This window comes from Microtus ochrogaster, chromosome 1, assembly GCF_000317375.1.
Source record: "Microtus ochrogaster isolate Prairie Vole_2 chromosome 1, MicOch1.0, whole genome shotgun sequence".
Classification (NCBI taxonomy): domain Eukaryota; kingdom Metazoa; phylum Chordata; class Mammalia; order Rodentia; family Cricetidae; genus Microtus; species Microtus ochrogaster.
In genome coordinates, this window is record NC_022009.1 from 67,305,119 (window position 1) to 67,320,938 (window position 15,820).

At 42.0% G+C, this 15,820-nt stretch overlaps 2 protein-coding genes across 2 annotated transcripts in view; both read right to left on the bottom strand.

The window, feature by feature from the left end:
- Window positions 1-5,634, bottom strand: part of Mccc1 (methylcrotonoyl-CoA carboxylase 1) — a 50,493-nt gene extending 44,859 nt beyond the window's left edge. The window contains exons 1-3 of the mRNA XM_005343794.3: window positions 5,267-5,634; window positions 2,158-2,204; window positions 662-798 (exon numbers count right to left, since the gene is read on the bottom strand). Of these exons, the coding sequence (XP_005343851.1) occupies window positions 662-798; window positions 2,158-2,204; window positions 5,267-5,343 (261 nt within the window). The 5' untranslated portion in view covers window positions 5,344-5,634. The remainder of the gene's footprint in view (window positions 1-661; window positions 799-2,157; window positions 2,205-5,266) is intronic.
- A 9,865-nt stretch (window positions 5,635-15,499) lies between these two features.
- Window positions 15,500-15,820, bottom strand: part of LOC101998449 (ankyrin repeat domain-containing protein 26-like) — a 31,644-nt gene continuing 31,323 nt past the window's right edge. Inside the window, exon 10 of the mRNA XM_013347441.1 lies at window positions 15,500-15,550. Within this exon, the coding sequence (XP_013202895.1) occupies window positions 15,500-15,550 (51 nt within the window). The remainder of the gene's footprint in view (window positions 15,551-15,820) is intronic.

The following is a 15,820-nucleotide window of genomic DNA, read 5'->3' on the forward strand; positions in this document are numbered from 1 at the left end:
CTCTCTAAATAGTGAGGAAAAGAGGAGGGGGACATTTAACCAGACCCAGGTCCCTGCACCATTATTTGCTTCAGCAGAGGTGTTGGCACTGGGAAGGGAAGAGTGAAGACCATCAAGCTGTGTGTAGATAAACTAGCTAGAGTTCAGTGTCAGGACATACTGGTTTGCTGTTTGACAAATGGGCAGCTTGGTGTCCCTGGACACCCGTGTTCAAAAGGAAGGCTGAGCTACAGACAGAAATCTGAGAGTTTTCCACAAAGTCAAAGGGAGAGGTCAAATGATCAAATAAAGAACACAGTGAGAAAGGAGGAGGGCCAAGGCAAGTCTCGACATCAGAACTTTAACAGTAATGGTCGAATACATACAAGTGGGTGGGGTCCAGAAAGGACACTGAGAAAGGAGAAAGGTTCAGAGACCTGAAAGGCAGGAGGAAAACTTATTTCTAACAAGACAGAGTAGTTAACTATGACAAAACAAACAAAAGAAAACAAAAAACAAAACCAAGAAGCCATCTGAAGCTGGTCCAGGAAGTTGGAACCTACCTAAAAGAACCTAGTTAACACTTGCAATCAACAACTGCCCCGTAAAGAACTAAACTGGACACAGAGGCAGATACATGCAATCGCCAACAAGATTTTGCTCCCAGCTCTTAGCAGCGTACCATATCCACATGCATGGAGCTCCTGTCGGCCTCGCTGTAAACAGCCACAGATTGTATGCCCATCCTTTTGGCTGTTCGCATCACCCTGCAAGCAATTTCTCCTCTGTTTGCAATGAGGACCTTGGCAATGCTTCTTCCTGTTAAGACACCATGAAGCAAGACACAAGTGATATTAGGAAAGGAGAAATTAAAATATGTTACTAGTCAGCTCTTAAAGGCTTTGACGAAACCGGTACACTGAAGCTCAAAATCACCCTTAGTATTAGACAGTGGATTTCTTTTTTGTTCACTAAAGTATAATATCTCTATTCATCAAACTCAAGCTACTCAGTAAAAGTTACATAAAGCTTAAAAAACCAGACTGTATGATCTTCATATAGAAGAGTTCAGGACACTGACATCCAGAAACACGTGTGAAGGAGACATGACTTGGTTCTCAGTTTTCTTCTTACTGTGTCATGTGTCGTGTTGTTACTCTCAAATGCCACCCCTTCTATGTGGGTGACATCTGTGTTCTCAGCGGCTCCAGCTCGTCCATGTTTCTAGCTCTCTACAGTCAGTTTCACTCAGCCATCTCCCCAGAGAGCTGTTCTCATCCAGTCAGATCAACAGGCTTCTCAAGGCTTTCCTGCGCTATTGCCTGAAATGTTGCTGGTTTTCATTCCTTCCCAGTACTAGAATCCAGTCTAAACCTAATCAAGACACGCGTTCCAAATGTGTCCAACAGCACAGGCCACTTCTTTGCCCATCTGCATAGCTCTTCCAAATTTATTTCTTAAAAAGCTATTCATAAGATTATGTCCTGTTCACACACTTAGGATTCATCTATAAGATAAACACTTATGTAATCACATTTTATAAAGAAATGATACAGTATTGCTGGCAACGGTCCCTGCAATATCGCCTGCACAGTCATCTGATGGTTCATATTTAATTCTGAGTGCCAAAGAGATTCACTATTTCCTTTTGTTTTTAACCATGGTAATAAAACTGTCTGATCTAGAAAAATATTATGATAAACATTTCTATCATCATAAATGAGATAAATGCTGACAGTTTAAAATAAGGTTTTTCTTTAAAAAAAAATATGTTTTGTGGCCAGTCAGTGGTAGTGCATTCCTTTAATCCCAGTACTCTAGGAGGCAGAGGCAGGAAGATCTCTGTGAGTTCAAACCCAGCTTGGTCTACATAGTGAGTTCCGGGATAGCCAGGGCTATGTAGGGAGACCACGTCTTAAAAAAAAATAAACAAACAAACAAAAAATTGAAAATGTTGTCCATCATTACACATCAAAATTCACACCCAATAACAAAAAGGATTTGACATAAAAGGCAAAATTGGTGACTGAAGTAATTAATAAGAAAGTTATCATGAAAATACTAAAGTAGGAAGGCTTGTTTATGAGAGGCTAATTCTACTGTGCACAAATTAAAGATTACGTATTTCTTTTTCTTGGCTCACATCCTAAAGCAATGCCAAACCAAGTCTGCCGGTACCTGGGGTTGTCCCATACTTCATGGTTCTCTGCTTCCAAGCCCATTCCCTATAAAATAAACCCAAATGGAATTATAATTAATCAGAATATACAAGATCAGCTACTGCTCTTTCAAAACTTACAAACAAGTCCAGATATGGCGAAAGGTTAACCTAAGCCCATTAGCAAGGTGATCTCTATGAAGACTCTCCATGGAAAAAGACCTACCTAGAACCCGGGAGGCTGAGTGCTGGCCAGGTTCCCTGTGTGTCAAGGTCTTTGAAAGAGTCACCTATCCTGTTTAACATCTGAAGCTGGCACATGGCCAGAGAGACAATTACAAGGCTAAGGCGCTTTAGAATCATCTACCTCGGCTGTTTAGAAACCTTTTGTTGGACTGTAAGTAATAGTAAAATGTAGGGATATTTTGTTTATGCTTTAACAAATAAAGCTTGCCTGAAGATCACCCAGCACGCGCGCACACACGCGCACATACACGCACACACGCGCACACACACACAGAATTGTCAAGGAAGATTACTCTCACTCTGCACTTTGTTATCTGTTCTATTTTATTGAATCAAATATGCTAATCAAACTACAGTTTGAAAAGCAAATTGAATGCAAACCTCTGATAAGACAGTTTTGATATAAAGGCAGAGGAATTGAAGGAAGGAAGCCAAGCAAGGATAACAGAAATAAGCAATGTTGGCTATGGCCTAGTGCCCACTGCTTCTCTTCAGCACTGCTTGCCCACGGTCAGATCACGTTGGGGTGCCTCAATCTTTTTTTTACTAATACCCTCCCAATGAGGAAACTTAAATAGTAAGGAATAAATTTTACAGCTAGAGGGCCACAAACACCTGCTAGTCAAGTGTTAACCTATAGCTCCCATTCTGTAAGAGGCGATCTTAAAGATACTTCTCAGCTCTAAAGTATACAATTTTCCAAGCAAAGCCACAGCTGACTATAGACTGATGAGCTTAGTTCCATCATAAAGCACAAAGATCACAGTATGCATTAGATATTATTTATCTGCACTAATATGCATATACACTTTACATGTAAATGTGCAATCACCAGGACTAGTATTTCCCAAGGGTCACTTGAGGCACGCTATACATCCACTGTCCTGGAAGGCACACTGCTATGGGATAATATTCTTGTATACTGTAAAGGTTTGTCACTCGTATCGGTTTAATAAAACACTGATTGGCCAGTAAACCAGGCAGGAAACATGGGCGGGGGAAGGGAGGTTTGGGGGTGACAACCAGACTAGAAGAATTCTGGGAAGGGGAAAGGCAAAGTCAGTCACCAGCCAGATGCAGAGGAAGCAAGATGAGAATGTCTTATTGAGAAAAGCTACCAAGCCACATGGCTAAACATAGACAAGAATTATGGGTGAATTTAAGTTGTAAGAACTAGTTAGCAATAAGCCTAAACAATAGGCCAAGCAGTTTACAATTAATATAAGCCTCTGTGTGTTTCTTTGGGACTGAGTGGCTACAGGACCAGGTGGGACAGAATCTTTTGTCTAAACACACTTAATCAGTTGTCATTCTTGAAACCGGGAAGACACATCTTTGGCATGAGAGCTTTGCAGTTGGCCTCTCCAGGAGACTGGTGCTGTCGTAAATCTTTCCAACCCAACCCACCTCACATTCTTGATCTTCAAGAAGGAAGACATCTTTCCTGATCTCTATGAGACCTTTTCCAACTTGGAGCACTGACTTCCCTTTGACCTGTTCAAGTAAGTTAAGGTTTAAGGCCTTTCCAGGCAGTCATGCCTACGAAACAGCAACTTCGTAATGGGCCCACTGAGAGCCCAAAGCATGTTCCTTTCAGCTAGTAAAGACTGAGACAGGACAGGCAGAAAGACATAGTTCTTAGAGAATCCTCTATCCTGACAATGTTCTGATTGCGCTATCCTATTATTTACAGTTATTTTTGCTACATCTTAAAACATTTAATCAAGATAAGTAAGTTGCTGCCATGAGATAATGGCACCAATTAAGACAGTGTCTATTCTCATACCTAGAATCGTACTACTAAGGATTCTTTTCTCTGAGATTAGCAGAATCATGACTGGTTAAAAAAAATCCCATGCTGGTTAGATTTTTAATTCTAGAAGCTATTAACAGGATGACAGCTACCAAAGATTTTTTTTATGGACAATTAAGCAGACTTTGAGAGAACAGAGAAGAGAATGAATCAGAGGCAGTGGTTGGAAACTTAAGAAAAGGAAACAGCATTAGCACTAATTTCACCATCTTTCTTACCTAAAATACGGGGTGAGTCTAAGAAGTCACTGAAAAGTCAGGGTATCTACCTCTGTTTGTTGAAGAGAAAAGCGTTGATTCTTCAAAGTCTGTTAACTGACTAAATCATATGGACCACATCTGGTTAAATTTTTATCCACTTGTTAATTTGGACAAAAGAGAGGACTAGTATCATATTAATATTATCTCTGCTAGATACGAGCACCATTACCTCCTCGTAGAAGAAACTGAAGCAAAGACATAAAATAACCTGGCCAAGTTCAAACACACAGTGAGCAGCTGCGGGTAGGAGAGACCAGCCTTCTGCCCGCAGGGCAATCTTGCCCTCAGGTGGGTACTGGGAGGCTGCTATTCCAAAATGTGGGTGGTTTTCACTGCAGAAATTACTGTCCACGAAGCGTGGAGCTTCATCGCCAAAAGTATCTGGGGGTACAATAGGTCATCTGACAGCTTTGTTCAAACTTGTGAACGGCTTTCGACAAAACTCCTCAGCCCTCTGCAAGGTGGCTTTCATTAATTTGATTCTTTCCAACAATGGGAATCCCGTGAACTGCACTCAAGATGAGGGAGCTGAGCTAAAAGAGACTTTGGGAAGGGGGTCCTGGCCTACGCCTCCAGCTGTGCACTCTGCGGTAGGAATAGCCATGCTGGGTGCCAAATCCCGCAAGCTCAGAGCGCCACCCTCCCAAACGCCAGAGCAGAAACCAGCCAATGACAAGGGACCAGGGGAAGAGCCAACCGACTGAAGTGGGACAGCGCCCACCAAAACCACACAAACACTTGAAGGGTCGCTCACGTGACCCGGCGCCCCCGCAACCCGGCCGCGCACGAACCCGCCGCCCCCACCGTCACCTCGGCTGCAGCACCAGGATCGGGACCCGCCGCAACTGGTTCCTGTCCACCACAGCCAGCAGAGCCGCCGCCGCCATCTCCGTCCAGCCCTGCCGGACACCAAAAGCTGCCCGGTGTCCTCGTGAAAGCGTCCCTCGCTTTGCAAGCCTCTTGACCGCGGTCGGCCACCGTTGCACCGAAGGCTAGGTGGGCGTCTCCGCGGGAGCCAATCACAGAGCCGGGTGTTTCAAAGGCACCGATTGGCTGATTGGACCGGGGTGGCTGTGGATCGTGGGGCTAGGCTCCAGCAGCCGGGCGCTGGGGGCGGAGCCAGCTCGCCACTTTCCGGTGCGACCCGGAGCCTTTCTAACCCCCACTCAAAATGTAAGCGCTCTCCCTGAACATCAGAAAAGAGGAAGTCGAACTGAGTGGCAGAATATCTAGAAAATAAAGACACAGTAAAAATATCTGTAGATGGTTATGGAGACAGCTGGGGCAAGGTTCCTGGGGGACAAATACATTGTAAAACAGACGATTAAAGGGTCACAACAATTACAGAAAGAAACCAGGCATAGAGTCACATATTTGCAAACCCAGAACTAAAAAAGCAGAAGGATTGTGGTGAATGGGAGCACTGACTAGACAGTGCGTTATAGGCCAGCCTGAGCAATACTTCAAGGCCGTCCTCAAAAATCAAAATAAGGAAAATGTAAAATTGAATGCAGAATGAAAACAAGGGTGAAGACGAAAAAAATAATGGCTTCAGAGAACTAATACCTTTGGACTAACCCAGCGTGAGAGCCAAAGTTACATTTTGTGTTTTAATTTCTATACCTAAGAGATCCAGAAAACAAAAAGGCTTGGGTTTGCACTCCCCTAAACAAGTTTGCTTGACCCAACACCGGATGTGCTTGAACACACATGGGCGGAAGGCTCAGCCGGGGACTATTTCAGGATGCTGTGATCGGACCTGATGGAAATATGTAAGCCCCTACAAACCATGTCCTGGGGCTGTTTTCTGGGAAACCAGTGATGGACTTGGCTAGAGAGTTCATTAACCTGGCCAGTATTTAATTAAAGCTTGCTTCAAGTTCGACTTTAAACTGTGGTAATGGTCTTATTCTTGACTGGTTGGTTTAACATCAGGAACTCAGAAAACACGTAAGAAAACAGTCCATCAGAAATGAAGGGGGCCCAGTGGAGGCAAAAGGATCAGGAGTTCAAGACCATCCTCCCCTACACAGCAAGTTTGAGGCCAGCCTGGGCTATGCCAGAACCTGCTTAAAAATTTAGGAATCTGTCCTGAAAGTTTCCAACTTTTAGACGCTCAGGATACAAACTGGCTTGCCTATGTTTTCAAGAAGAGTCCTAGTGATCAGGCCCGCTGGCCAGCACAAGAGCCCGTTCCATTGTAACTCAGCACTAATGAACTCCTCACATCAAAGGTGATTATGAGTGGAAGAACATCTTTGTTTTATTGCTTTTTATTGAGCTCAACATTTTTCTCTGTTCCCCTCCCTGCCTCTCCCCTCCCCATGGAAGGACATCTTTTGTTAAACTTTCATCAGTAACGTCATCAGATAGTTCTACAACCTCCCTAGGAATACTGTGCCATTGCCTCATTGCCTTTTGTGTGTGGCTACATACCTTGTTTTTTCCTGCAGAGTTATAAGAACTCTATGTATTCCGTTCCTTGTTGCTCAGGTTTCCTCAGGTTTTAATTGATTTTTTTTTATTTCTATGCTGTTTTGAGTGTGTAGAGTCCCAGAATTTTTAAATAAATGGCACACTGTTTTCTGGGGATGGGGAGAAATTGGTTCTATCTTGTACCTACAATTAATGTAAAATATATTAGAAACAATAAACCAAGGTAAACACGACCCTCAAATAAGCAAAAAGAAAAAAATAAAGGGAAAAATCTCACTTGACGTTTCTTTCTTTGGTTTGACAGGGTCTCTCTTTATAACCCTGGCTGTCCTGGAACTAACTATGTAGGCCAGGCTGGCCTTGAACTCACAGAGATCCCCCTGCCTCTGCCCTCTAAGGACTACGACTAAATGTGTGTGCCACCACACTCAGCCTTGACGTGATATTTTTAAAGTAGGAAAATCACATATATAGAAAATAGATTATCAAGAAACCAATTTCACTCAACTTTAAACAAACAGGAAACTAAATGGATGTCACAAGAAAATACAGTTTACTCAGATAGATCCCAGAAATAGACAAAGTCTAAGCAAACCATTAGCACAGGGGAACTGGACTATATGACCCAAAATTAATTCTTCCTGCCATCCCACTCTCCTCTTCCCCTCTACACCAAATGATGGGGGAAAAAGCCACTTCCCTTGCAGAGAAATCCCATATAAATGATAAAAACTGGTTCACTGAAAAGCAATTAATTTTTTTCTAGATAACAAAAAGATGGAAAATTTTGAAGTTTTTTTAAATGAAGATAATGATGATGCCAAAATCAATAAAAAGAACATGTTCTTCACACACCTGACAACCCAAGGTCACTTGTGGGTGTCAATGGGAAAACCCTATGTAAATATTGCTAAAGCACACAGTGCCATATAAAAAGGTGAATTTTACGGTGAGAATGGGTTACTACTGAGCAGTCGCCAATTCAGTTGATCATGTTGGTATTTGCGAGAAAAGAAAATGTTCTGTTCATAGTTACTTGGCCAGTGTTTGACAAAACCCAGTCATCCTTCTTCGCTGTAACTCAATAATTCAAGAGTTGGGGTTGTTAGGCTCTCTGGAAAAAGGGTGTTAGGTCGTTATTCATGTTGCACATTCAACACCAAAGAAGCTTTAAATGGACAAAAGCTTATGTGTGCATGAGCAAATACACACACATGTACACATACATGTATAACTTTTGTTTTCCTTGCCTCCAAACATTTTACTTGCCATACATTTAATTAAAATATAGATTAAACATGTTTGTCACTCTAAACTTTCTATCATCTCAATACCACAGAATACATATAATTTACTACATGGATGTGGAAAGTCAGGTCAGCATACTATACTCTGCTCACCATAGCAGCTCATTGTGGGAAATGCACACACTGACTTAGAATCCTAGCTTTTGAATCCCAAATTGCCTCTGACATTTAATACATTACAGCATATAAAAACCACAGTATGTAATTGAAATTTTGGTTGAAAGTATCCAATTCTTAGATATTTTGGGTAAATGTCCACTCTTCTCGAAATAGCTATCCATGGAAATACAGCAAGACACTTGGCAGGCACTGATAGATAAAATTACAGAGATAGGGTGAGGCTATCCTGGATTGGATGGCGGTAGGAAGTACATAGACTAGTGGGTTTTGCCTTTATAGGCACTGGATTAATATAACTATCTCGCTGCCATTCTCTGGGAATCCCAGGCATGGACCTGGCCAGTGTCCATTGTCCTGCCAGTATTCAATAGAGCTTGCTTCTAACTTGGCTTTAAAATTGTGGTAGGGGTCTTAGGGTCTTATACTGGCCTCAGAAGTAGGACTAACGTTTGTCTAACGTTTGTATGATTTCGATAAATTAAAGTGATTTTCCCTCAGCTATGTTACTTGGGTGACTTCTGGAAACATGACAGGGTTCTTTCATTATATTTCCCCTGTCTCGCTGGGTCTTCCTAGCTGCATGAGTCCTGTGGGCTACAGTTGAGAAGGCTCAGTGCTCTCCAAGGGCAGCTCAGGATTGTAGATGCGGAAGACTGGCAATCCACTCATGTGCCCTGACATAATTTCTCCTGAAAAGGCTAGGAAAGCTGCACTTGATTTCAAGAGCACTACAGAAATCAAGGGGAAATATCTTGTAAATTGATTTGTAAATTCTTCCAATTATTTCTACAGCTTTTTCTTCTTCCTTTAACCCACATTTCCACAACAAGACAAAAACACCAGGATATTGGATATTCCTTTTTTCTTTTATTGAAGTTATTTTTTTCTCGTATGATATATCCTGATTACTGTTTTCCTTCCCTTCACTGCTTCCAGGCCCTCCTACCTCCCCTCCACCACGGATTCACTCCCTTTCTGTCTCTCATCAGAGAACAAACGGACTTCTAAGGAATAGTAATAAACTATAGTAAGATAACACAAAAACTAGCAAGTAGAAATTGCACAAAACAAACAAACTGAAGGAAAGGAGCCCAAGAGAAGGCACAAGAAACAAAACCTTCTCGTTTGCACACTCAGAAATCCCATGAAAACAATAAACACAAGCCATAATTTATATGCGAAGAACCTGGTGCAGACCCGAGCAGGCCCTGTGTGTGCTGCCTGTCTCTGGGAGTTCCTATGAGCTTGGATGGTGTTGATTCAGAAGGACTTGTCTGCTGTCCTCCACGTCCCCCCTCTCCCCCATTAAACACAGATTCTTTTCTCATACAGTGTAAATCTGGACAGTTTCCCTTCCTATACTCTTTCCACTTTCTCCCATGTGTAACATTGCTAAAATTCTAGAAGATGTTACGGGAAATAGAACAGGGAAGGATTTTGTCCACCCATCCCAACACTCAGAATGTTGACTATGGTAATGCCATCTTGTCCTGACTCTGTTTTGTGCTCCTCTCTCAGCCTTCTGGCTCCCCAGTAATCACGCCTGCCTTGGCAATGTGTTTGAGATGTCTTTTCTCTTTTTTTCCCTTTTCTCTTATTTTTGTTTTATTTTTGGTTTTCCGAGACAGGGTTTCTCTGTGTATTCTCTAGCTGTCCTGAAACTCACTCTGTAGATCAGGCTGGCCTCGAATTCACAGAGATCCACCTGCTTGTGCCTCCCTGAGTGCTGGGATTAAAGGCGTGTGCCACCACCGCCCAGCTATGTTTGAGATTTCTAACCAAAATAATGAATAGAAACTAAAGCAATCAAAGAAGGTGTAAGTCAAAAAAATGCTACACCTGAAATGAATACTATACTCTGCCAGGAATGAACATTGCCAGGTTAATCTGTCCTCTGATGCTGATGTAAAGTACGGTCTTTAATATATGTATATATATATATGTATATATATATATGTAAATAATGTATACAATATTCTTTCCGCATGTATGCCTGAAGGCCAGAAGAGGGCACCAGACCTCATTACAGATGGTTGTGAGTCACCACGTGGTGGCTGGGAATTGAACTCAGGACCTTTGAAAGAGCAGGCAATGCTCTTAACCGCTGAGCCATCTCTTCAGCTCTAAAGTATGCTGTTTAAAGGCAAAAACAGCTGTACCCCTGAGCTTCAGCACCAACAGAGTCTGAGGTGTAAGCCCACTTTGGTTGCAGGATAATAAAGAACTCATAATTTTTATTGGCTCATTAGCTGGTTGTCTGTATACTTCTGTGTGTATTATTTTAATATAAAAAAAAAAAGACCGAACGCTAACCTTAACTATATTAAGATGCTTAGCCTAGTATGATGGCACGTGCTGTACTCTCAGCTATCCGGGAAGTTGCAGTGGGAGGCTCAGCCGACCTCAGGCCATCAACCTCAGCAACAAACACGGTGAGGATATTGTTTCAAAACAGTTTTAAATCCACAATCCAAACAAACATATAGAGAAATATTAAAAGAAAGCTGTGAATAATTTTTAAGGTTTTCCCACAGATACATGATTATCATGGTGGTTTGAAAGAGATGTCACCTGGAAGTCTCAGCCATTTGAACTTGGTTCCCAGTTGCTGGTGCAGTTTGAGGAGGTAAGTTTGAGGTAGGTGTCACCTTGGTGGAGGAATTATGTCACTGGAGTGGGCTTTGGGATTTCAATACCCAATGCAATTCCCAGTTAGCTTCTCTGCTTCCTGTTTGCTATTCAAGATGTGAGCTCTCAGCTCCCTGCCACCTGCCTCCACGATTCTCTACCACGATGAAATCTAATCCCTCTGGACATAAGTCCCAAGGAAACACTTTCTTCTACAGCCTGCCTTGGTCATGGCGTTTTAAAACAGCGATAGAAAAATAACCAATACATGGGGCCCCTCCCTGTCACTTCAACTTATCCAGCTGCCCACAGATCATGCGGAAAACTCCAGGGTTCTAGTTCCCAAGAGCTGTTACCCATGCTGGGATAGACTTTTCAGGGCTGCAGCTGCCTTGAGTCATCCATGTTCCTGTAAGTAACACCTCACTCACAACTCTTGTAAATTAACCCCAGTAAACTCATGGGATCACACAAAACAAAAACAAAAACAAAACAAAAAAAAACCCAAACAATACAACTATATACTTTCCTTAATATATGAAACACCTCAGATGAACTAAGGGGGAACCCCTATAATGCGAGAGAAAAGGGTAAAATGTGGAGAGTATAGATTAGAAATGCTTATGGATCACTTAAAATTCTTCAACTCACCATTACCCCTTGTGAGGTCCTGACTTTGCAAGCTCCGTTTTAAAGAAAGGGCTTCATCTTAAACCATATAATGGGGGTGGGGTGGGGGATCTCAGCTCCAGAAATGTGCTGCAATGGTGGAATTTGAATAGATACTCCATAAATACCCAATTAAGGGACTAGGGGCCAGGACCATAAAATTTAATGAGGTCCAGATGTTCCTAGGAAGCATCCTGCCCTTGAAGATACCTTGTCAGTAATTTATAGCTCTTTGTTAGTGTTTCATGCCCCAAAACTGGCCAGTGGTTTCAGAAACTACCTTACCCTATGTCCTCCTTACCCAATCCTAAGACAACAGGACATGAGTTGCTCTGATTCCTGCACTTCCCCTTTAAACATCTCCCCTCCCCAGCTCATCACCACATACTTTCCTCACTCACAAAGCTGGGGTGATAGAAAGGGGTGGTCCACACTCGGATTTGTAAAATAAAGACCCTCGTGTAATTTGCATCAGAAACTGGGCTGCGTGAATTCTTTTGGGGATTAATAACTTGGGCATAACTCCCTAGCACTGGCCAACCTAGAGAAAAAAAAAAGGAAATAGTCCAGTTCCCTTTCACCTTCCAACACTTTCCCCCTAACTACCCCAGCCTAGAGGCAGACAGGTGCACCCCCTCCAGATTAAACCTGTGCTGTTGGAGTCACTCATTTCCTTGATTGTCTTTTCTTTCCACTGGCCTCACAGTAAACAGATGTGAAAAGCAATCAGCTTACACCAGCAGAGGGAAGTACAGTTTAAAACATAGTTCAGATACCCTTCTGCATCTCACATTAACACATATGAGAAAGGCGCTTAGCACAGTATAACTACTCAGAGACATACGACCATTACACTTACTAATGCAAGTAAAAAAATAACAGTACTATCAACAGAAGAAACAGAGCCCCATCGTAAAGAGAATAAAAGACATTTTATTCCTGAGCCATTTGGGTGAGCACGGCCAAGGACACAGATTCAGACTTCCCCCAACTCTGTTCTAACGTGGAGGAAGTTTTATGGAGGTTCATAGTTTTACAGACCAGAAAAGTCATAAAACAAGAGTTTAAGACGAATTAGAGGGTACTTTAGAGAGGGTTTATAGCAAAAAGGGGAGGCTTTGCTACAGGCCTAAAATGCCATCTGATGACATTCTTGCTTTTGGGTTGGTGGGAGCCAGTGCATTGGGTAAGCCAATAGATTCCTAAAGCTTTTGTGTGATACCCACAAGACTAGTTCTCACACGGAAGTGGTCAAGGAATGGCTGACCTGAGGGTTAAAACTAACTCAAAATAAGGTCAATTAGCCTCAGGGACCCTAACGTTCCATTCCTCCCAGTATTGAAATTATAATCAGTCTCTGTAGACACAGTTTCTTTCTAGGAATTTTTAATTTTGGCACTATTTATAGTTTTTGCTGTTGTTGTTGGTGGTGGTGTTTTTTGTCTTGTTTTCTTTTTGGTTTTGAGACAGAATTTCTCGGTGTAGCCTTGGCTGTCCTGGAAATTGTTCTGTTGATCAGGCTGGCCTCAAACTCACAGAGATCTTCCACCTTCTGTCTCTGGAGCGCTGGGATTAAAGGCGTGCTCCACCGCTGCCAAGCAACACTATAAAAATTGTCAGTTTATAACCTAACCTACCAAATTATTTCTTGACACTCAGCACACAGAGAAGACAGGAGCTCGCCACACGATCACTATTCTAAGCTAGTGCCCTGTGCTGCAGGAACTTACAAGAGAGGGTTGAGCTCGAAATGCCTGAGTAGAAATTCAACTCAGCAAGGAAGATTAAGACATTGGAACTCAGCAAGGAAGACTGAGACATTGTAACTCAGCAAGGAAGACTGAGACATTGTAACTCAGCAAGGAAGATTGAGACATGTAACTCAGCAAGGAAGATGTCTATTTAAATTATTGCTTTTCATCTTGATACAGCTTTGGTATCCCATATATAGCTAGACATTGATCTGTTTCTGTTAGATGCTTTGATTTGGTGGAATAAAGATTTTAAAAGCAAGTCATTATGACTTTCTGAATTTCCACAGTGTCTGTTTTTTATCTATGATTTTGTTAAGTTGAATTAAAATGTGTTGACAATGGCTATGATGCCAGTATATCAAGATGATATTTAAACTATATATGATAATATTTAAAATATATATTAATATATATCCATGGGTTGATAAAAATTGGCAAATAAGTCTTCACTAAGGTGACATTTAATCCCACCAAAGCATTAAGAATTTTTTCTCTGTGTGCCACTGTGACAACTAGCATTGAAGAAGCCCAAGTGCATAAAATTCCATGGTACATGTGTTAACTTGAAATGTTTACTTAAAAATTAATTACAGATTATTTATTTTTTACCACAAATCTCTGATACAAAATATCCTTTAATGTTTTATACATACTGGAAAATAATAAAAAAGTTTTATGAACAGTCAAATAACATATCAAAGGTAAAATATTATATTTCAAATTATGTGTGTATGTGTGCGTGTGTGTATTAAGATCTCTACACATTCTTCTGATAGGTCTGTTGGGAAGACTCTGACTTCACATATGAGTGAATTCTAGAGAAGAAGTTCTATGAAGTCCAGATTCAGCAGTAGCTGCAAAGAAAAAAATCTCTATGTCAAAGACTTTATAGTAAATTAATAATGAGTTAGCTTTAAAAAGTTAAAAAATATCAGTGTTAATGAAGATAAACTTAGTATGTTTCACTGGTGAATTGTAGCATGACTGCTATGGACTAACCACTTTCTGATTGGATCTGAGGCCGTATAGAGAAGGAAATTCAGTGCCTGGTACTGTCATCCTGATCAAAAACCTTTGGTTGGCATCTTAACTAGGGTTTCTACTGTGAAACACATGACCAAAACAACTTGGGGAGGAAATGGTTTGTTTGGCTTATGTTTCCATGTCACTGTTTATCATTGAAGGAAGTCAGGACAGGAACTCAAACAGGGCAGAAACTCAGAGGCAGGAACTGATGCACAGGCCATGGAGGAGAGTGCTTGCTAACTGGCTTGCTCTTCACGGCTTGCTCAACCTTATTGAACCCAAGACCACCAGCCCATGGTTGACACCACCTACAGTGAGCCGGGCCCTCCTCCATCAATAGCTTGCAGTGATATTTTATATGTATTTTTATAAATAAAGCTTGAAGATCAGAATGCAAAGCTAAGCCACTAGAGGCCAGGGAGTGGTGGCATGCACCTTTAATCCTAGGGCTCAGGAGACAGAGATAGACAAATCTCTGTGAGTTCAAGGCTACTCTGGGCTACAGAAAATCTATCCAAAACAGATCCAGGTGGCGGTGGCTTTAATCTCACTCCTTTAATCCTAGTGTTTGGAAGTCACACACCTTTAATCCCAGCACTAGGGAGGTGGAGACAAGAAGGGATATAGCTGAGCAGACAGAGGGGAAGAGACAGGAATTCACTGGAGTGTGGAGTCTGGGGTTTGGTGGAGATACAGTGCACTCTAGGCAGTCTGAGGATCACCCCTTTTGTCTGAGCATTGATAGAGGGAAAAAGTCTCTCTAGTGGCTTACTGCTCTGCTTCTCTCATCTTCAGCTTTAACCCTTGTATCTGTCTCTGGATTTTTATCATCTGTGCTACAATAGCTAATTAAGAAAACTCACTACAGGCTTGCATACAGCCCTGTCTTCTAGAGGCATTTTCTCAACTGATGCACCCTCCTCTCTGATGAATATACCTTGTGTCAAGTTGACATAAAACTAGACAGCACAGCTCAGCAGGCCACAGACTGGAGGGCAGAACCTACTATTGTTTTGCTAATGTTCATTATATCTGTAACCTTCTAAACAGTTATGTTTATACCCAAAGACCCGGGCTGGTCTCAGCAGTCATCAGAGAAGCTTCTATCTGCAGTAGACAGTAGTCAATGGAGAGATACAAAACTGGTCAGAGCCCTGAGAATAAGAGACAATCCCCTGATCCAAGACTGGGAATAATGTGGAAAAGGAGGTGGAAAGAATATCAAAATGAGAGGATGGGGAGGGTGCTGCCTTGTGGACAGGAAACACCATCATACTCATGAGCTCACAGCATATGTGCTTGTGCTTACCTGCACAGGACCTACCCAAGATCAACATCTGGCACAGATGGAGCTAAGACCTACCCAAGATCAACATCTGGCACAGATGGAGCTAAGACCTACCCAAGATCAACATCTGGCACAG